At 36.7% G+C, this 21,980-nt stretch overlaps 1 protein-coding gene across 4 annotated transcripts in view; it reads left to right on the top strand.

Moving 5' to 3' along the window:
- The window catches only part of LOC134651202 (uncharacterized), a 59,195-nt gene that overhangs the window by 28,452 nt on the left and 8,763 nt on the right, over positions 1 to 21,980 (top strand). For 2 of the 4 annotated variants that reach the window (XM_063506267.1, XM_063506266.1), the window contains 2 exons: positions 10,009 to 10,147; positions 21,487 to 21,574. In XM_063506267.1, the coding sequence (XP_063362337.1) occupies positions 10,009 to 10,147; positions 21,487 to 21,574 (227 nt within the window). Of the gene's footprint in view, positions 1 to 10,008; positions 10,148 to 10,196; positions 10,269 to 10,317; positions 10,390 to 21,486; positions 21,575 to 21,980 lie in introns of those variants that run through there. The other 2 variants (XM_063506269.1, XM_063506270.1) reach the window with 2 other exon arrangements.

Here is a 21,980-nt window from a genome sequence, read left to right as displayed (position 1 = left end):
CGATGTTCTAATTTAGTTAACATTGTCAATTCGCACATGATGTTCATGTTTGTTCAGCAATTGCAGAAAAACAAAAGACCATCTCGGTTCGAATTATACTTTTTTTTAATGTCAATGAATAAACCTTAGCGGCCAGTAACGAAAGAAATTTTAGAAGAGGTCGTAAGATATCAATACCGAGAATATTTTGAACGCCCCTCGTATATATCAATGCCTGCCGGCCGCTTCACCGCTGGCAGACTAGTAACATATGTTTCAACATTAGGTACCTACTTACATTTAGCTCTGCATATCTAGTCTCGGTCAATGTAGGAGAAGAGCTTTTTGACAGTACAAGGTTTGGAAATAAATCGCCAGCTTTCATTCTAAGCGTAGCAAGGGTTGGCTCCGTTGGCTTGCCTAGCGATTTCGTAAATAAAGGTGTCGTTCACTTGTTTTTTACGAGCGATACCAACGACGACTTTGCTCCGTGGGTCGGGCAAATAAACCCTAAATGAGAAGAGAAAATTGTACTTTTTTTAGACAAGGTTTCTAAAAGAATCTGCAGCGGTATCATGGACGCGATTGTATCACCTGTCATGTCATGCGTCACTTTCGCACTTACATAGGTACTTGTTAGGACGTGACAGGCATGGTGACAAATGATAAAGAGCCGGCCATCTTAGCCCTTCTAGATTTTCACAACCAATTCACGACTAAACAAGTACCTACATAATTATAGACAATAAGTATATAAGTACCTACATCGTCAGTTTTGTGTCATGTCATCATCAACATAAAAAACCATTAAAACAAAGTATCTTGCTTGCCTTTTCTAAATGTTATCCACCATAAGTATAAATACCATAAATACCTACACAGCCGTATTTAATACATACCTACCTGATATCAGTGATATCTTTTAAGCCTCAGCCTGGCTTTAGAAGTTCTCCCGCAGATGACCTACTTTAAGATATAATCTCATCGACAGTTATCCGATAAACGAAGGAGCTCCAAACCAGAACGTTATATGTGCGAGAGTAGACCTAGTTTAGTAAGATCATTTTAAAAGATTGACCTAATTAAAACTAACCCGTTGTTAAACTGGTTTTTATACGAGTGAAATGGTATTTAGACTCTGACCACGCTAACTTTGCACAAACCTGACAGTAAGAATGCAAACTGTACTTATTCTTGACGTAGCACTTGGCATGAAAACAGCCTGGTATGACTGAAGTCTTATTTAAATAATGGATGGAATTATGCAATATTTTAATTAAATCAATAATAGGTCTGTTTCTCAAATCAATCCTGAACTAATCCTATACAATTTATAGTATTAATCATAGTTTCTGTCCGTGATTTCATTTACCTACGTCTTGAATGATGATTTCCGTGATAAAAACTATTCTGTGTCCTTCCCAGAGATTTAAACTATCTCCATATCAATTTAATTTTATTTAAATCGGTTCAGCTGTTAGCGTGAATATGAATAGGTAACGTAGCAGACGGACAGATCTGTCCGTCTGCTACGTTACCTAGTTATTTTCGCGTTCAAAATATTAAGAGGGAATTTATTAGGGATAGTAGAGGCAAGAATTAAGCTTTAATCATTCTTTTTGTGATTACTCACTGAGGACACTCATTTTTCAGACAGTACCAGCCTTCTCAGAAAATCTTTTTCACCTCAGCAGCTCGAACAAGGGTACTTTGCTACTTAAAAACAGTGAGCAAAATCGCATTTTGCTCACTGAGTGAGACAAAATGAGCAAAATGCGATTTGCCTCACTCAGTGAGCAAAATGCGATTTTGCTCACTGTTTTTAAGTAGCAAAGTACCCTTGTTCGAGCTGCTGAGGTGAAAACTTAATTGTTGGTATATCTTAAGAAAACATGAGTGAATAGAGGTAAGTGATGAAGAAGGAATACATTTTTCGGGTTCTCTAATATGTTCTCACTGCTGAGGTGAAAAGTTTTGTGAACTACACGAGATCAAAGTTATTTACATCTCGTGCGCTTTTGAGTCCCTTACTACGCTCAAGATTCTAAATTAGATTCACTCGCTACGCTCGTGAATCTAGTATAGAATGTTTCGCTTGCACGGGACTCAAAATTAGCTCTCGAAGAAATATCAAACTTTGATCTCTTGTTGTACAAATAACTATTATTATATCCGAAAGGACACTCCAAAGTGTGTGTCAAATATAATAAAAGATTTTTCTTTTCATACATAAAATATGCCTCGTACCATTAGGAATCTTAATAAAATTTCATTTGTTATGCGTGGGCAAGATTTTATTACCTTTACCTTAATAAAATGTAAAAATAAATGTAAGTAAGTAACTTGAATTACAAACTTAAGTACAAGAGCCGGAGATTTTGTAAAAGGAAACTCTTGTAGGTAGGTACAGTGATTATGTATTTAATTTTCAGATATTTAAGTAGGTTCTAAAATAATATTTTCATGTTGTTGCTGTTTTCATTTTTGTATGTCTATAAGTAGTTTGATGAGAACCTTAATTATGATGCATAGTTAGGTTTTCAGGGTTTCAAAATAAAAAAGTGATATTTGCGTGCTGACACAGATATATTATGTATATCTGTGCGTAATGACAATATAATGATAATAACATTAGGTACAAACATATTTACGTTTAGATAGATAGGTAATAGAGGTACCGACCCTGAGACGTGACGGGACTAGACGCGTGAGGTGTGCTATTTATTAATATTACTAGCGACCCGCCCCGGCTTCGCACGGGTTAACAAATTATACATAAACCTTCCTCTTGAATCACTCTGTCTATTAAAAAACCACATCAAAATCCGTTGCGTATTTTTAAAGATCTAAGCATACAGACAGACAGCGGAAAGCGACTCTGTTTTATACTATGTAGTGATGTATTAGTATTCATTCCACTCTTTACAAGATATAGTCGACACGTTGCATTTACGAGAAATCACGTCGAAATTGGTTTAGTCCAACAGGCTCTCAATATCCAGTCGTGACGCTCGGGGCATAATGCGTCACAAATAACGTTCCCAAAACCTTGTCTTTATGGGATCATCCTTGATAAAACTGGACCTCGAGATCGGTAACAACAATACGAAATTCGAGTTCTCGCTCACACTGGATACCTGAAGCTTTCTATTGTGAATAACGACCAGATACATCACACCCCCTGCCCCCTTTGACGTGACTTACTAACTTAATTGGACAACCTCTGGCTCTGAACCTTAGCTATAAAGTAAAGAATCCAGTATAATATGATCCCCAAAACGCCTTGTTTTGACAGACTTTGAGATCACGCTTATACTGGTTAGTATTAGTGTGAAATAACAGCCAACAACGGCGGTGATAAATATTTATAGATTTTGCTGAGATAAAACGACTGTGGTACGGGTAGCAGACAAAATGTCACGTCACCTACGTATAACCACCTAATTGCTGTGTGTGCTATTCAAATGATTTTCTCTGGATAAATATTGTTCACAATATTCACCCATAACAAATTTTTTTATCCATCATCCAAATATTCGTAAAAAAAGAAGTTAAGTGTATGTTTCTTAATTAGAAATCTACAAACGACGACCCCAATTTCATACATTGCTCAATGCTCATTGGTGGGTATCTTTATACTCACCTCGCAAAACTTGGTTATAGATATAGATTAAAATAATACCCCGTATGTTGTTTACAACACGTATATTTTTTGGATAATCAGTATCTATTTATTTAGGTAAGTAATACCCAGTATAAAACCGTAAGTAAACAAAATATGAATACAAAAATCTAATTTCCCCAGCTGTTGACACTTTCATCGATAAAAGCGTTATGAATTAACTTATCAAATATTCAAACCATAAACGCCGTCATCATACAGATACCATCACGATATTCATGATACCTAGATAATAACCATTCGAGTTTGGATGTTTATACAAATACATGTACAGTCACCACACGGGATTGTTACGTCATTTAGGATTCTAGCTAAATTGGACATTCCATAGCGTAAGTATGGAACAAGTAATTTAGTTAGGACCCTAAATGGCGTAACAAAATCCCGTGTGGTGACTGTACATGACCCGTGTCTACAATATACCTACCTACATAGGTACAATATTTTGGTAACAAATTATTTATGTTAAAACGCAAGCAACCAAATTAGCGAGGAGTACCTAGTCTATTGTTTTATTCGGTACACTAAATAGTTATTTGTACAACAAGAGATCAAAGTTTGATATTTCTTCGAGTGCTTATTTTGAGTCCCGTGCAAGCGAAAGATTCTATACTAGATTCACGAGCGTAGCGAGTGAATCTAATTTAGAATCTTGAGCGTAGTAAGGGACTCAAAAGCGCACGAGATGTAAATAACTTTGATCTCGTGTAGTTCACAAAACTTTTCACCTCAGCAGTGAGAACATATTAGAGAACCCGAAAAATGTATTCCTTCTCCATCACTTACCTCTATTCACTCATGTTTTCTTAAGATATAGCAATTAGCAACAATTAAGTTTTGACCTCAGCAGCTCGAACAAGGGTACTTTGCTACTTAAAAACAGTGAGCAAAATGGCATTTTGCTCACTGAGTGAGCAAAATCGCATTTTGCTCATTTTGTCTCACTCAGTGAGCAAAATACGATTTTGCTCACTGTTTTTAAGTAGCAAAGTACCTACCCTTGTTCGAGCTGCTGAGGGTGAAAATGACATTTCATAGTATGAACATAAAATGTCATTTCATACTATGAAATGTCATTTTAGTCTACCGAATAAAAAAATAGACTTGAAACTAACCTAATTAACCTACCCAGTCGTAATTCGTAATATAAGTTTTCACAGATGCTCACCAAAATCGGACCAAACTGTATTTTTAAATTACAAAATAAAAATAGGTACACGTATTCCAATACATGTAAGAGTATGTTAATGGTGGGTATGAGTGTACCTATGTTATTAATGTATATGTCGCAGGGAAATTATCAAAACAGAGATTTGAACAAATCTCTAAGCAGTGGCGGATTTCCCATAAGGCACAGTAGGCTCGAGCCTAGGGCGGCGAGATATTAGGGGCGGCAAATTGTGGCAAAAAATCGCTGATGATAACAAGAAATAACACAAAATTATTCATATATAGGCAACGAATTCTCAAAAAAAGGTATAGAGAGAAATGCTTGGAACACAATTTTTGACTTCGTAACTTTGTTTGAACTACTTAGGAGGTGAACATATCAAAAGTCCCCGGCCGTAGCTAATGAGCCGGGGAAAGAGGGAGATTTGAAAGTCCCATTTTTCGGTTTTTCGCTTATACTTATCTAGGAAACTATGCGTTCTAACGACTGATCATTGTACAAAATGAAAGCTGATTAAATTTGCTACAAGTTTTATTTAGTACAGTTTTTCGATATCATAAGCATCAGCAATCATTGCCGTAGATAAATTACAGTTAAGTCGATCAGCTGATGCTTTTCAGCCATCTTGGCGCGAACTAAACTGCGAAATCACCGAGAACTTTGCGAGTGTGGAGTCATACGTCAACGTCGCGATATATTCGCTCCGCGAAGTCGAGCCGCGATTCACGCGCAATAGTCTGAAGGGGGGCTTGTATAGGGCCCTCCACACTCGTGCACGAAGCCGCGAACGCGAGTGTGGAGTCAATTTCGCAGATCTGCTACACTGTTAAAATCTTTCGGGTTCCTTTCCTCGTGAGCACTGTGAATATTATTGATGGAAATTTAATGCAAAATTATACACATTCAAGAGCGGCTTTCTCAAAAACTAAACAAGATACCTATCGAAAAACTCGACTGTATAAAACTTGTAGCAAATTTAATCAGCTTTCATTTTGTATAATGATCATGTCACAAGGACGCATAGTTTCTAAGATATTATAAGCGAAAAACCGAAAAATGGGACCTTTAAATCAAACCCCCCACCCCCGCTCAAGGGCTACGGCCGGCGACTTTTGATATTTTCACCTCCTAACGAGTCCAAACAAAGTTACTTAGTAAAAAATGTGTCCAAGCATTTCCCTCTATACCTTTTCGTTGCCTGACCTAAATGCAGTCAGTATGATGGGTGCTGATACTGAGAAAGGGGCGGCTACAGGGTCTGAGCCTAGGGCGGCAAAGACTGCAAATCCGCCACTGTCTCTAAGGGATATGATCAAATCACGCAGGATGTTAAAATGGCGAATCCATATCATCATTTCCCTAGAAAAATTCAGTCATTTGACCAAATCACTGACTCTGTTTAGTGAAAAGACAAAATCGGCCAATAAACGCGAAACGCTTTTTCATTTCACTAGATTTGTTTAGGAATTTGACAAAATCCCTAACAACGACAGTAAGTTGACGAAACGAGCTTAAAAAGTCAACTAGTTTTATCATTTCGCTAAACAGGTTTAGTGAAATGAAGATGATACATATGGTACTCAACTGGAAGATGGTACATATGGTGATTTGATTAAATCTCTGAACGGGTTAGTGAAATGACGAAAGCAAGTACAGAATACAACAGTTTACTCTCTACAGTTAAGCGATTTGCAGTGGCGGATTTGCAGTCTTTGCCGCCCTAGGCTCAGACCCTGTAGCCGCCCCTTTCTCAGTATCAGCACCCATCATACTGACTGCATTTAGGTCAGGCAACGAAAAGGTATAGAGGGAAATGCTTGGACACATTTTTTACTAAGTAACTTTGTTTGGACTCGTTAGGAGGTGAAAATATCAAAAGTCGCCGGCCGTAGCCCTTGAGCGGGGGTGGGGGGTTTGATTTAAAGGTCCCATTTTTCGGTTTTTCGCTTATAATATCTTAGAAACTATGCGTCCTTGTGACATGATCATTATACAAAATGAAAGCTGATTAAATTTGCTACAAGTTTTATACAGTCGAGTTTTTCGATAGGTATCTTGTTTAGTTTTTGAGAAAGCCGCTCTTGAATGTGTATAATTTTGCATTAAATTTCCATCAATAATATTCACAGTGCTCACGAGGAAAGGAACCCGAAAGATTTTAACAGTGTAGCAGATCTGCGAAATTGACTCCACACTCGCGTTCGCGGCTTCGTGCACGAGTGTGGAGGGCCCTATACAAGCCCCCCTTCAGACTATTGCGCGTGAATCGCGGCTCGACTTCGCGGAGCGAATATATCGCGACGTTGACGTATGACTCCACACTCGCAAAGTTCTCGGTGATGTCGCAGTTTAGTTCGCGCCAAGATGGCTGAAAAGCATCAGCTGATCGACTTAACTGTAATTTATCTACGGCAATGATTGCTGATGCTTATGATATCGAAAAACTGTACTAAATAAAACTTGTAGCAAATTTAATCAGCTTTCATTTTGTACAATGATCAGTCGTTAGATCGCATAGTTTCCTAGATAAGTATAAGCGAAAAACCGAAAAATGGGACCTTCAAATCTCCCTCTTTCCCCGGCTCATTAGCTACGGCCGGGGACTTTTGATATGTTCACCTCCTAAGTAGTTCAAACAAAGTTACGAAGTCAAAAATTGTGTTCCAAGCATTTCTCTCTATACCTTTTTTTGAGAATTCGTTGCCTATATATGAATAATTTTGTGTTATTTCTTGTTATCATCAGCGATTTTTTGCCACAATTTGCCGCCCCTAATATCTCGCCGCCCTAGGCTCGAGCCTACTGTGCCTTATGGGAAATCCGCCACTGGCGATTTGATCAAATCTCTGACTAGATAAAGTGAAAATTTTTGAAAATATCGGCTGATAAAATGAAAGAGACTTCTCTGCACAAATTCAAAGAGTTGCTAATTAAATCAAGCGTGTGTTGGTGGACATTCCTAAGGTAGACAGAGGTCCATTAGATGGAAGTAACGTACCGGGGATTGTTTTAAATATTAAAAATAATCTGTACCAAATCGGTACATCTGTCGGCATCATAAAAGACTGGCTGCCTAGAAACGCACTTCAGCCAACCACAACGTCATTTACTGCAGCAGTTCCTTCTACGAAGTACAGTCTACGTGAAATTGCAGCTAAGTTATCTGTATTTGGCGGTCAGGGGTTCAAGAAGTGCTCCTGTGAAAAGTCAAATGATAAAACTAGTTGACTTTTTAAGTTCGTTTCGTCAACTTACTGTCGTTGTTAGGGATTTTGTCAAATTCCTAAACAAATCTAGTGAAATGAAAAAGCGTTTCGCGTTTATTGGCCGATTTTGTCTTTTCACTAAACAGAGTCAGTGATTTGGTCAAATGACTGAATTTTTCTAGGAAAATGATGATATGGATTCGCCATTTTAACATCCTGCGTGATTTGATCATATCCCTTAGAGATTTGTTCAAATCTCTGTTTTGATCATTTCCCTGCGACATATAGATATCAGAAAGCGATTGAAGGACGTAGGCACTCCCTTGGAGGTAAATATTGGCTCGCAATTAACATGGTATACACTTGTACAGTCACCTGCAATAACTATACAGAGACTAGACTTAAGAGCCCGTCAACGTGCACACTAGCGCCACTGCTAAATAATCGTGATTATTTCAATTTAACGAAAGATATTTAAAAAAAAGGGGGCCGCTACGTATACTATATCTTGTATTAAAGTATTACCTTTTGAATTGAATACATCAAACTAGTTTCTATGTTGCTGGATTCGTCAATCTATAAACTCAAAACAAAAACGGCCGTTTTAACTTTGGACGCATATATTGACGAATTCAGCAACATAGAAACTAGTTTGATGTATTCAAAAGGTACTTTAATACAAGATACAGAACGTAGCGGCCCCCTATTTTAAATATATTTCATTAAATTTAAATAATCACGATTATTTGCCAGTGGCGCTAGTGTGCACGTTGATGGGCTCTTAGGTTGCTAAGTGCAGAGTAAGCTTGGTCGGACTTCACGCCCTTTATTTGTGTGGCCTTCAGTTACCGACCGTGACCGCAGATTTATGAGCTCCTGTTTGTTTAGCTATGCGACATGAGTGTGTATTGTGGGTAAAACAGCTTGATAAACGGACTTTATGTGACAAATCTAACTGCTCGAAATTGAGCTAGGCTAGACTGACCGTTAACAATAATTTGTTTCGACAATTGATTTATACAACTACAGCCTCTAGTATTATCGCCCAATATATACCGTAAAATGGGGTGAGTAGGGGCAAAACTGACATTCAAACCTCGATAACATTTTATTTTTACATATGCAAACTGAATGGTGTATAATTGTATATAGGTAATAAGTGTTCCGGACGTTTGTATTTTAGTTTTTATTTTATTTTGGGTAGTTCCATTTCATAACTTTGACGATAAACAGGAAATCCCACCTCACCCCGTAGTCCCTCGTATTTGGGGTGAGTTGGGTTTTCATGGTGATTTTGGAAGATTGTTGGATCGAATTTTTTTAATTATGAGTATTAAGTACTATAGCTCCATTTTAAATTGGAATATATTATTTTTGTAGCAGTAGCCTTAAAGTTCCATCTCGCCCCCCTTTCATCCCTTCTCTCCCCATTCATAACCCAGTTGGATAAGGTTGGAAGTAGCTAGTAGTAGGGGAGAACTCTCCCCGCCAACCCTACTCACCCCATATTACGGTAGTGTGTCCCTGGATAATGTGCACAAACAAATAGGAATGAAACTAGATTCAATTTTATCGACAATTTCATTCTGCCTAAGGTGTAAATTCGTGAGGACTGATTTCTTTATTATACCTACTCCTAGATAAGCGCTAGCCTTGCCCGAGCAGAGTTATATTTATTTCAGCAATTTCTCTTACATATTCAGTTGTATCCCATTGTAAATATGGACCCATGTTGACAGTGTATGATCAGTACCAATAAATGAATCTATCTATCTGTAGAATGGCCAGCAATATATTACCCTTGACGCGTGCACAGCTATCAGATTGTTGACCCTCTCTTCATACAAAATTCTATGCAGGAGAGGTCAACTGTCTCTGAAGTAAACTACTTATACATCTATGGTACATTATATAAGTACTTATACATCCTCGATGATGACTGGTTATCTTACGATCGTCTTTTGTTTCAGTTGCTCAACAGCGATGCTATGCGCGTCAATCATGACAGACCACTGGGAGCACGTGGTTTGGGAGCGAGCCGCGCTCGCAGCGCTAGCCAACGCGTCCAGCACTACGCTACAGTGGCTACTGGACGAGAAAGTCGCTAAAGTAAGTAACATATACTAGACATCACATAACGAGCAGTGATTTAGAGCGAGTCGCGCTCGCAGCGCTAGCCAACGCGTCTAGCACTACGCTACAGTGGCTACTGGACGAGAAAGTCGCTAAAGTAAGTAACATATACTAGACATCGCATAACGAGCAGTGATTTAGAGCGAGTCGCGCTCGCAGCGCTAGACAACGCGTCCAGCACTACGCTACAGTGGCTACTGGACGAGAAGGTCGCTAAAGTAACTTATAAGTACTAGACATCACATAAAGAGCGTTGGCCCAACCCCAACGTAATAACATAATATACTGATCTATGGGCCCAACTGCGCAGCGACGCCAATTTCCATAGCGCCGCTGAAGACGCTGACGCTCAGAAGACGGTAATCTGACCCTGAGTGAATTATGGCCTCATAGGCACGTAATGTTTGGCTCTAGTCTAGTGTAGTAATGGAATAGAATCTCAAAATTTTAATAGCATTCGAAAATAGACGTAGTGCATATGCATAAACTAGGCATTAGGCAGTAACCCTAATAAATATCGAATACCCCTACAGTTGCAGCTACTTATTCCTTCTCATTTAAATTTAAATTATGCATGCAACAGTTGCACTTTAAAGGGTGGTTTAAGGGTGGAATCACATCTGTCAGCATCGAGCCGCATTTTGTATATCGACTACCGTAGGCTCAAAGGGCGTAAGGGACAAAATGACGAAAATGAATTATGAATGCAGTTATACTCAGTATTTTTTTCTCTATCGATTGGTATATTTAACGTCTCCATAACTTGAAAAAAATGTCCGTTAAGCCCTATGAAAAATCGATGCGTGAGCACAATTTTCCAACGCATTTTGCCCTATCTGCCAATTCAAATAAATGTTGTGAGACATTTTGGCGTAACTCCCAACTTTTTGTACGATACGCCCTTTTGCATCGGAAATTTTATTAAATTTGTGCTAATTTATTGACAGTTACGCCTATTTGCAGTTGATTTTTGAGTGCTAAATATACGTTACGCCCACAACTAGTGGATATTTATACGAGTGTTAGAGAATTCAATGTAAGAGATACGCCAACATACTATGTACAATTTCGAGTTTATTAAGTGGGATGACCTAGTACTTTCCTTGTAATTTTTTTATTAAGTAGGTACTTGCAGTACCTGCTCATGTGCTCATTAATGCTTTATTAATAGGGTTACTAAAATTTGACAATTTAAACTGAACTACTTGAACTAGTACTGGGTACTTGTTTCATCAGTTTTATGAAAATAATATATTCAAATGATAATTATGGCGATTGATTAGACTGATAACTTTTAGTTTTGTATGTGACTGGGCCATTTGCAATTTTGATTAGAAGTAATATTAATACTTTTTTGTTTAAACCATAATTTATAGTATTAACCTTATGAAAGTTACTATCTACAAAAGTTTACATAGAAGTACGTAGGCTTGGCCATTTGTCTTTTTTGCTACCTACTCTGATGTTATATCATAAATAATCACATATTCATTAAGTTTTACTGAACAGACATACGAGATGTCAAAACTACTATTGTGCCTAATAGTATTATGGTATGTAAAAGTAAAATTTATGATCAAATTAAGATTACAAACAGAAATAACGCATACATACTTTCTATAGTAAAAGTAATTGTTATAAATTGTTTTGATATATATAAATATATACACATGGTAGGACAGCAGTGATTCTGTTGAAGTGATATAAACAAATAAAAAAGAAAACATTGGTTTTGTGGCTAAAAAAACGACCTTTTCCACGTTTAAGTATCCAAAATAACAAAAATGGGGAAAAAACTTAACAATGAATACATCTCTATAAGTTCTTGAAAAAAAAAATTGTCAATTATAGTACTTAGAAGTATAGTGTTCCTTAAATGCATGTTGCCATATTGCAACGAAATTGTTGGATTTACGCCAAATGGTACTGAAATAGTATATTTTTTTGTACGTTACGCTCTTTTTCGAATAAGATAATCCATAAAAAAAGAGGCGTAAGAGACGCCCTTCTTAAAAACAGTCGTGTTTTTTGGCGTAACATGCTATTTTCGTAACTAAGTATTGTATTATAAGTTCAAGCAATCACTTTAAAAGAGCTCAAAAAGTTAAGAATAAGCCACATACAGGCATCAGTTTATTGAAACAAACAAAAAAGTTATGATTTTTTTTCTCAAAAAAAAACTGTTTTTTGGCTCTCCTGAAAAATCGTGTTTTGTCCGTTAAGCCCTTTGAGCCTACGGTAGTCGATATGAGAAATCGCTCGTTACTATGAAGATGCGTACGCATCGGAAAGCTGAAAGCATGCGTACGCATCTTCATACTAACGAGCGATTTCTCATATATAAAATGCGGCTCGATGCTGACAGATGTGATTCCACCCTAACTATGCTGCACGTTATTGTACCTAGTCTAACAAAGAGATTTTGAAGTACATTCTAAAATGATTGATGGATAGGTTTGTAAAACGTTGTATCAGAGAAAATTGAACATTGTTTAACGACTATTAAAAGGATGTTTTTTCAAACTTTAACCAAATTTGGCGAGGTGAATATAATGGGCGTATGGCCCAAACTTTTACTAAAGAGGCCCACTGATTAACAGTCCGCCGGACGGTATCGGCCTGTCAGTTGTTCGGAACTGTCAAAATTTTGTTCTAACTGACAGGCCGATACCGTGGTAATCAGTGGGCCCCTTTAACGGATACCCTTTAAATTGACAGAACGTGGAAAACATCGACATCTCTGTCAAAATATATAAAGCAGCATATTTTTCACGGTTTTCGGAGTTGGTTTCATAATAAATATTGCTTAATAAGGTAATGTATAATGTCCTTTATCTTCACCTACCAAATGTCGCTATAGTATAATATTTTCAAAGTGTACCTACATCTTTATATATTTAAATTCCGTATAGTTCTCCGGTTTTAAAACTATCTTTTAGTGAGCCTGAAGCTCAATAAGTAAAGGCAAATTACCTTTGGACGTAGCAAAATTAGAAGAAATAGCAATGAGCAAGAACTACCAACAACACTTATTGAGTTTGCCACTTTGGATGACTGTACGAGTATAGGTTATACATACTGTAGTATAGCTGTCTCCCTACTTAAATACGTAGGTATAGTTAGTCAAACCAATTTGTCAGTCAGTAAGAACCAGGAAAACTATACTCATCCTTTTCTTTCGGGTGCAAGTACTAGTGTAAAAAAAACATAGTATGATTCTCTCTATGTTTGAAATGAGACAGTCCTTTGACAAACTATAAGTAAAACTAACTAGTGTATAACTTAGGCCTTATATAACATTAATTATAACCAGAGTTCAAAGTGCCATACAAAATAGGTAGTATGTGAAATCGCTCTAATGATGAGGGACGCAATTTTATCTCTATATTAACTGGCCTCTTATACAAACGTACTTCATTTACTACCCACGTTAAAAGTTTAAGAACTTTTCCGTCTACTCTCTGTAGAAACTTTATTCGTGTATCCCTTTGTATCGTAGCCTAGAAACTTGAAGATAGAGTTTGTCGGCTGATTTTATTATTCATTTTCGTCTGCAACTTTCTTAGCTGCCAGCACTTTTTAAAACGTACTTCTACTAGAAATTGGATCGTAGATACCTAGTTCTAGTTTCATAAACCCCGGGTTTCATAAATTATATATTTATTTATTTTGTTTTCATTGAATACCTATGTGGCCAGTAACTAAACTGACTTTATTTTCCCTTTCCCATTTTTAGATCTTCTTCGAATTATTTTTCCGTTTTGTAGCGAAAAGAGCCTACGATCAGAGAATCCGCCTAGCGGGTTACTAAAAAGTAACTAACTGTGTGAAAGGCCGAAATGTTAAATGGTTTTATTTATTTTCTTATATATTATCTTATAAATATGCAGTATATTTGTAAAACAAGCATCCTTTGAATGAATCAGACCCAGATATTTAGGTACCTTTTTATTTTAAATCAGGATAGTAAATTTTAAAGGGCACTCAAGAGACTAGTTTACTTTTAAGGTTTATTCAAAGTAGTGCAACCACAAAGGTTTTGTTGAATATCAAACAGCGAGCTAAAATATTTAATGTTTTTCATTCATTCATTTTGCTTAACTAACGTAAGTAAACTATGGAAATTTGAGTAATTTTATCATAATGGGAATATTCTGTGTATAATGAAATTAATGAAGTTTATTTTGGGTCATCTTGGAAATGTTTTGCACGCGAGCTCTGTGGCTTTTGCGAAGGATGGTAGGTCATATTTTTGCTGGTGGTATGGGACGACCTTCAAATTTCGTTGTATAATGTCCTTCAATCCTACCACTTTGATGTAAATGACATTGAGACTATACCTAGAATCATTGTCTATAGAATACCTAATACGCTATATTAACTTTTACCGATATTAGTTATTAGCTCTTCTTCTTACGACAACATTCTGAGGACACGGAAGGACAGGTATGAAAGTCAGTTATCAATAGCCGACGCCTTCGTAAAACGAACTGAGTCTGACATTGCCTCTCTCCTCTAGGCCCTTGTTCGGACTTGTAGTAGGACTGAAGGATATTACTGAGTGCCTGTCCCTTTATAATTATGGCTCCTCTACACGATGGGCCAACGCCGGCCACTCCAAGGGACTCATTTATGCGTTAGAGGGAGCAAGTGATATTGCTATCTCATTCTACCGTATGGCTGCGTCCCTTGGAGTGGCCGGCGTTGGCCCATCGTGTAGAGGAGCCATACGTTGCTCCGTGGACACTCTAAGACAGGGGTTCCCAAAGTGGGGGGCGCGGGGCCTCGGTAAATTTGAACACGATTGCCTAATAGTTCTCCGTTTCCTTGCATGGGAACTTCATTTTAGGCAGTTTGGGAACCCCTGCTCTAAGACAACGCTAGGTACCTAGACGTGGAGATTAGTTTAGTTTACGCTCAATAATCGTGGCAATTGCAAAGATGGGCGAATATTGCCAAATCTTATGAAAATTTCACCTATGCCAATAGAAGTTTCTCCAATAGAATGCGTAACAGATTGACAATCTGAGGTTGTGGCTGTGAAAAAGGTCGGTTTTGCTATAAATAGGTTGGACGGAGAAACGTGACTCGTTTTCTAAGGAGCTATTTAGAATTACTAGCCGATTTATTTTTTATGAACCAAAATCCCCCCAAAGTCAATGTTCGCCTTTGTACATATACTTACATCCTTTACTTTTGTAGGTAGGTATATTTTCTGTAAACTTGTTTATGTGCAATGAAGTGACATACATACCTACATACATACATAGTACATTATGCGTAATTTCATAATTTATATTTTGCCTATGTATCACGACTATTTATGGGTAATGTAAATTTTCCACGAATCAGGGTATCGATACAAATCCGTAAAGGGGCCCACTGATTACCAGTCCGCCGCGGACGGTATCGGCCTGTCAGTTATTCGGTACTGTCTTTGTTCTAACTGACAGGCCGATATCGTCCGGCGGACTGTTAATCAGTGGGCCCCGCTTTTCTGCTCAATTCAATGTATGATTTAAATATATATAGAATAAATAATTTCTAAAAAGTACTTATTAAAACAAGAATGAAATAAAACTAATTACACCTCTGCCAAAAAGTAGCTATTATAGCTTATAACTAAATTATAATATAAGTAAATATATATAAATAGGTAGACTACCTAGCGAATACGAATGATCAAAGGAAAATAGCTTCATAGGTACCTACATAGAAAATGGCCTTTTAAAAACAATTCCACTAAGGTACACTACAATCTAAAGTATCTAAACGTTCCAGTTTGCTTCTTGAAATTACGGCTAACGATATATACATTGCTGTTATTTCAACAGCTTACCTACCAAACGCGTCGCTGCTAAACTAAATCATGTGTGACCTCCGATTACTTATACTTAGTTGTGTCAGAATTTGAAGATCACACTTACTGGTTAGCTTGTAGGTATCTCCTGAATTTGAAGCGATTAGAATAATGTTTTAGTTCTCATTGTTTGCCTACTTGCCCGGGACAATTGGAGCCTCGTGTCGTGTGTAGGTACATTCCAGTGAAAATCACCTTGTGCTACTTTACTCGGTAATTTTGCCTTCTTTGTAAAATTAGGGATTTATGGACGCACCGTTTGTGAGTTTTTCACTTTAAAGTTATGTTCCTTTCTTATTTACTGGAGAGTTTTATTAAGGTTAACTCGCAACGTATAGTATACACAAATATTATGACCGATAAAGACAAATTAACTATTTGACTACTACTACTATTTATAACTAGTGTAGATTCAATGAAAATACAATTACATGTTCACTTTTAAGGTCTAATAAAACAATGCCGTCATCACACTAGACAGTTTACCCAGTATATAATAGAATAGAATAGAAATAATTTATTGTTTACCGTGTAAAATAAGGTGGAATACAATGTTATGCACATACAGTCACAACGGCAACCCATATCGGGTATACAATATTATATTTGCTAAGTACTTAACTAATAATTTAACTAAAACTGCATACTTATTTGTTAACATGCTAATTGGTTTCGTACATAAAGTATTCATGCAAATCATAAAAAACACGATCAATCAACCATCCCTTTAGCTGTAGCTTGAATTTTTTCCCCCTATTCATTATAGTTAGACACTTTAATAGCGTAATTTCGTAACCCTTTAGTACCTTTTGATGTTAACTAGTTTAATTTTATTCGACATTATAATTATAAACAATAAATTAAAACTAGAAATAAGTAAAATAAAAAACAAAGTACCTATAAAATAAAATAAAACACAAACTACCTATAAACTTACCTACCTATAAACCAATTATAAAAAGAACACCCCATCCAACAAATCTAACTGCGGCATGTACCCCATGACACTGGCGGCGTTACCTCTCCGTATCGCAAGGGAATGTTAACTAATCCAACAATAAACTTTACATCGAACTTCGGTATTCAGGAACTTTAAACAACAGACTAATTTTAATTCAAACCCACCGGTTTCCTTGACCTTTAATAATCGAGCACTAATTTATTTAGGCCTACAGGTAGGTTAGGTACCCAAGGAACTGTCTAGCTTTGCGAATACTTCGTGAAATTAGACTTGCCTGTCGGAATATTAATGTAGTACGCTTTAAGTTTGGAATTGGGGCTAATATAATGGGGTTGCTGTCATATTCTTGTTTGTGGGCGAATATAATAGGAATGTTAACTGTTCTATTTGTATTAACTTGCTGTTATGACGACAATAAACTTACACACTGTGAAAATTGTAACTATTCGTTTACGTTAATTTAATTTTAACTACACGTATTAATTACAATAAGTAGGTACTATGACGGTTCATGAGACACTCCTCTACCAGAGCCAGACATTAAATCCGGAAAAATCATATTTCTTTTATTTCTAGACTAGTTCTGAAAACTATACCTAAAAATAAAATAAAATAAAACTTAACTTGTAGTGTTTAATACACTTATAAAAGAAAATCTAGAGCTGCAATTAAAATAGGTAAAATGAAATTCCTTTATACTCACGTTTTCAGTACCTATTACGCTTCACTATAGACATTGAGTATGCAGTATATCTAAACCATCGAGACTTAATCGAAACTTATATTTTGTATTCCCCAGTGATATGTAGATCCATTTATCAAGCGGATTTCAAACTAAAACCCGTCGTATATTGATACTTTCAGGGTGACACGTCGCTGATTGATTGACAAAAATCAAACGCTTGGAATAAAAACCCCGCATTTCTATTTACTCGCTAGTAATTGATATTAGATTGCACGCATAAAATATTCAGAAGGTACTAGACCAGCGGGGTTAATGCGAGCTTTACCTTTTCATGGGCCCGATTAGAGGTGAAGACGTTCTAGAGTTTTGGGGAAACTTTATTAGAAACATTATGTTGTAACCATAAAAGGGATTGTACGTAGGTATATATGCATTATATTTACTGGGGTAAACTTTGGGTTGAGTTTGGGTAAAATGTAAGCTCAAAGATAAGTAAAGCCTGCTAATGAAGTTTTCTTCAAAACATAGCTTGTTACATGTAACATGAACATGAGTAAACACATAAGTAAGAATCAGCACCTACAGCTACCTACACAATATCAAAAAGCGATTAAAGCCTGCAAGAATATAAGATTATAGATTTTTAGCCTCCCCTCGAAAGCACAGACTTAATGATGTATCGAGATTGAAAATTGTTCGCCGATCAATAAATACCTCATTTCCATTCAATTGCACGTCACATTGTTCAGGTTGAATATTAATTGGATTGGGTACCGATAAAAGCAAGCCATCGAAGTAAATTGCTCGAATTTCATTTTATCAGCATTGAATTTTTGATACCTACATAATATGATATCAGACTCAGAACAGCCAAGATATTTCAGGAATTATGCTCATAAAAATGCTACGAAATACCCTCGTGGCAAAGTTCTCGTTGCTGGATCTTTCCGTCCTAATGGCCGATCACGAAGAGTAATGGTTGAAGCAGCGAAGTCTACGTGCTTGATGGAAAAGTTTGCTCAAAAATTATATACCCACTTATTCGGCTCAGCCGACGTTATAGGCATTTTTATACTTAACTACATTTACGCTTTAACTATAAGTGTTATGATTATAAATCTTTGGAATCGACTGTACTCTATGAAGGTATATGAAGAGTAGAATTAGAATGGTACTGGTAGATATAATAATCATTAACCACACCGACTAAGCACTAAATTATAATGTAAAAAGTCAAGGTAGCTATCTGGCTCGGTTTGGTCTGAGCCTTTGGTCACAGACTTTAAAGAGCAGCGCCAAGAAATTTCAAAGTATGCATGTTAAGCGTAGGTGTGGTCAAAGAAAGGTAGAATGTCCCAGTAGAAACACCCCAGCAATCGTTGCGTGCAAAGGGCTGCAGTTCCGCATAGCTATTACCTGAAGGCTCCACCTATTACGTTTATACCTGCCTTAAATAATAGGTCGGAACTTAGTAGTGACTCCATGGCGGTTGTGTCTTAACGTGATTGAGTGTCAGACCTTGACCTGAATAAGTGCTCAGCCTGAAATTCCGCAGCTGCTGATTTCACATAAGGCTATCGGGAAAAGTTACAAAATGAGTGTGATGACAGACAGTGATGTATATTGTAGACATTTTGACCGGTATCTACAATGTTGAAGGGCACAACCCTAATAATTACTTGTTTATTTTTATTTAGTCGATTCTATGAATATTGTAAAGGTTAAAATCTGCACCAATAAAAATCATTTTTACTTCCACGGCTGCTACGCAATACGCAGGTATGTTAGAAATATCAATAGACATATGCAATAAGGACGGAAACATCCGATACAACATTCAAGCGTCGATTGAGAAACTTTTTACTGGACAACCCATTATATTCAATAAGTGATTTTTTTGACATAACTGTATAATTTATAATCGCGTTCCTATTTTTGACATTGTTTTCGTTTAATTATTGTTATTATTTGACGATCCTTCTCAGGTGATTTTTTTTTCATACGTATTATCAATTTATTTGGATTAAGCATCTTGCTATTATTTAAATGTATTTCTGACGATCACAATATAGATTCTTATAAATTGACATTAATGTACATAATTTGTACTGTAATCATATATTGTGAAATAAATAAATCTAATAGTCTTTTAAGTAAAATATAAGTCTCAGAGATTAGCCTCAAATAGGTTTTTATTTACCCTTTCAGCCGTGCGTCAATTACCTAATTCTATATAATTTCTATGAAAATATGACGTTTATAGTCACTCTCCCAGCACACTAACAAAAATATTGAGAAAAACAAGGCGAGGATTTGCGGTATTTTTTATTAGATTTTAGTGCGTTTTTGCGACCGTTATGCATATTACTTAGTGCAAAAAAATAACGCCGTTTTAACCACGGTTTGAAGTTGTGCCAAAGAGTGCTGAGTGAACCATTGGCCATCTGACCCCATGTATAAATTAAAATAAATGGGTAACTCAAAACTCAAACAAAGTATACTTTCTTTGAGGTAAATGTTTTCTTTCCTAAAACACTAACAAAATGCCACTTACCAGGGAGTTAGCAAGGTTGTACGATTTACAAATTTTATCCATCAATACAATCTAAGATACACAGGTAATTTTGACGGATAAAGTCGGCCGAACACGTGCGTACCGTGTTTCTCCACAGGATCCTATTAAGTAATCCAATCACTGACCTAACGCAGGCGAGCTATTGTCTCGTGTACCTAAACCAGTAATATCGATGTGATATAATCTTGAAATTTACTTCACTGCATGAGTATTTTAAATTCTTTCACTATGACAAGTGAGTCACGAGGAGTTTTTCGTATTTTCCCACTGTCTACACATGATGAAGGGCCGATTCGAACTTTAAGATACGTCAAACTATTACGTCTAGATACGATATGGATTAGATATGTCAGTGTCAAAAGTCAAGTTTTTGTTTGAAGAATAATGAATAGAATAATATTTGACGTATCTTAAAGTTCGAATCGGGCAGATGGTCTACTACTTATCTAACTTATCTCTCTAGACGATTGGTAAAGAAGTTGCGCTGTGATTTTATCAATTTTATCATAATTTTATAGTAGAAGTTGCCGAAGTTAGCCGCTAAAGCTGAAGACGCCGCGCCGATTCGAATGCAGCTTAATCCAGCCTCGGCCACTAGAGGGCTTGGTCACTATTTCTTTAGTATAATATGACGTCTATTTCAGTTTACGTGTAGGTATTAGGTTCAGCTTTTTATACTGGTTTTTCTGGGTCGTATTCACCTGTGTTCTTTCAGCTAGGGGAATGCAGGCCAGTCAAGTGATTTAGGTATTACCACTTACGTTGATCCGAAGCCGTACAGCGCTCTGAACTGTGTCGATTGGCTGTAAGTTCATATTTTACCAAATAATTAATGTTAGCTTTTAGTAATCCCATAGATAGAGTGTTACTTCCTCTGACTATCAATAGGCATAACGTTATTTCTCATATTATAGCAGTTTTACATTCAAAATTAAAGAGAGAAAAATAATTGATTCGATTTAACAATCAGTAATCACAACTGTGCAGTCGATAAAAAATCTCTAAGGACGATTTTAGTGACAATCACGGCACAATTTTCGTCTTTCCCAGCATTTTCGCCACATAGCGGGAAAATTATGTTACCGTCTACGACGTAGCGACACGTAGGGCTACATTGTAGCCATTGCTACGGTATAGCGTTCATAAAATAGCATAGCAGAATTAACGCGTTATAGGTAGGTAGGGTGGTATACTTTACACTTTTATTTTAATAGTGGCATTTGTTTTGTTTCAGATCGAGCACACTGGGCACAGGAAAGGTGGGGGGACATTCCTAGTTCCTATGAATGGCGGCATATGGACGATGTGCGTGTCTTTGGAAGGTATATACTAACTTACAATAGAAAATTTATATTTGTAAGGCATTCATCCGAGCTCTCTATCATTTATCGATGCATATTTCGATTTCATTTTCAAATCAGTGGAACCCGTTCGCAATCACTTAGGCGCGAGAGAGACGAAAATTGGTATCAGCTCGTTCATGACTTATCTTAGACCAAATGTTAATGTTAGCCTGTCGACGTGGAAACACTTAATATTGCGGTTTTCATGTCGAATAGGGTAGATAAGACAGCTTTAATATTTACCACTTACCGCTTAAAATTAACTATTGATTTTGTTTGCCTTTTGTTCGAATAAGTTAACGACATGTTTTCCGAACAAATAATTGTAAAAACTATTCTATCAAATATTCTAAACTCAAAAAACTCAAACTCCAACACTCCTTTT

The sequence above is a fragment of the Cydia amplana genome, chromosome 9 (assembly GCF_948474715.1).
Source record: "Cydia amplana chromosome 9, ilCydAmpl1.1, whole genome shotgun sequence".
NCBI lineage: Eukaryota > Metazoa > Arthropoda > Insecta > Lepidoptera > Tortricidae > Cydia > Cydia amplana.
This window is presented reverse-complemented; position numbering and strand designations above follow the sequence as displayed.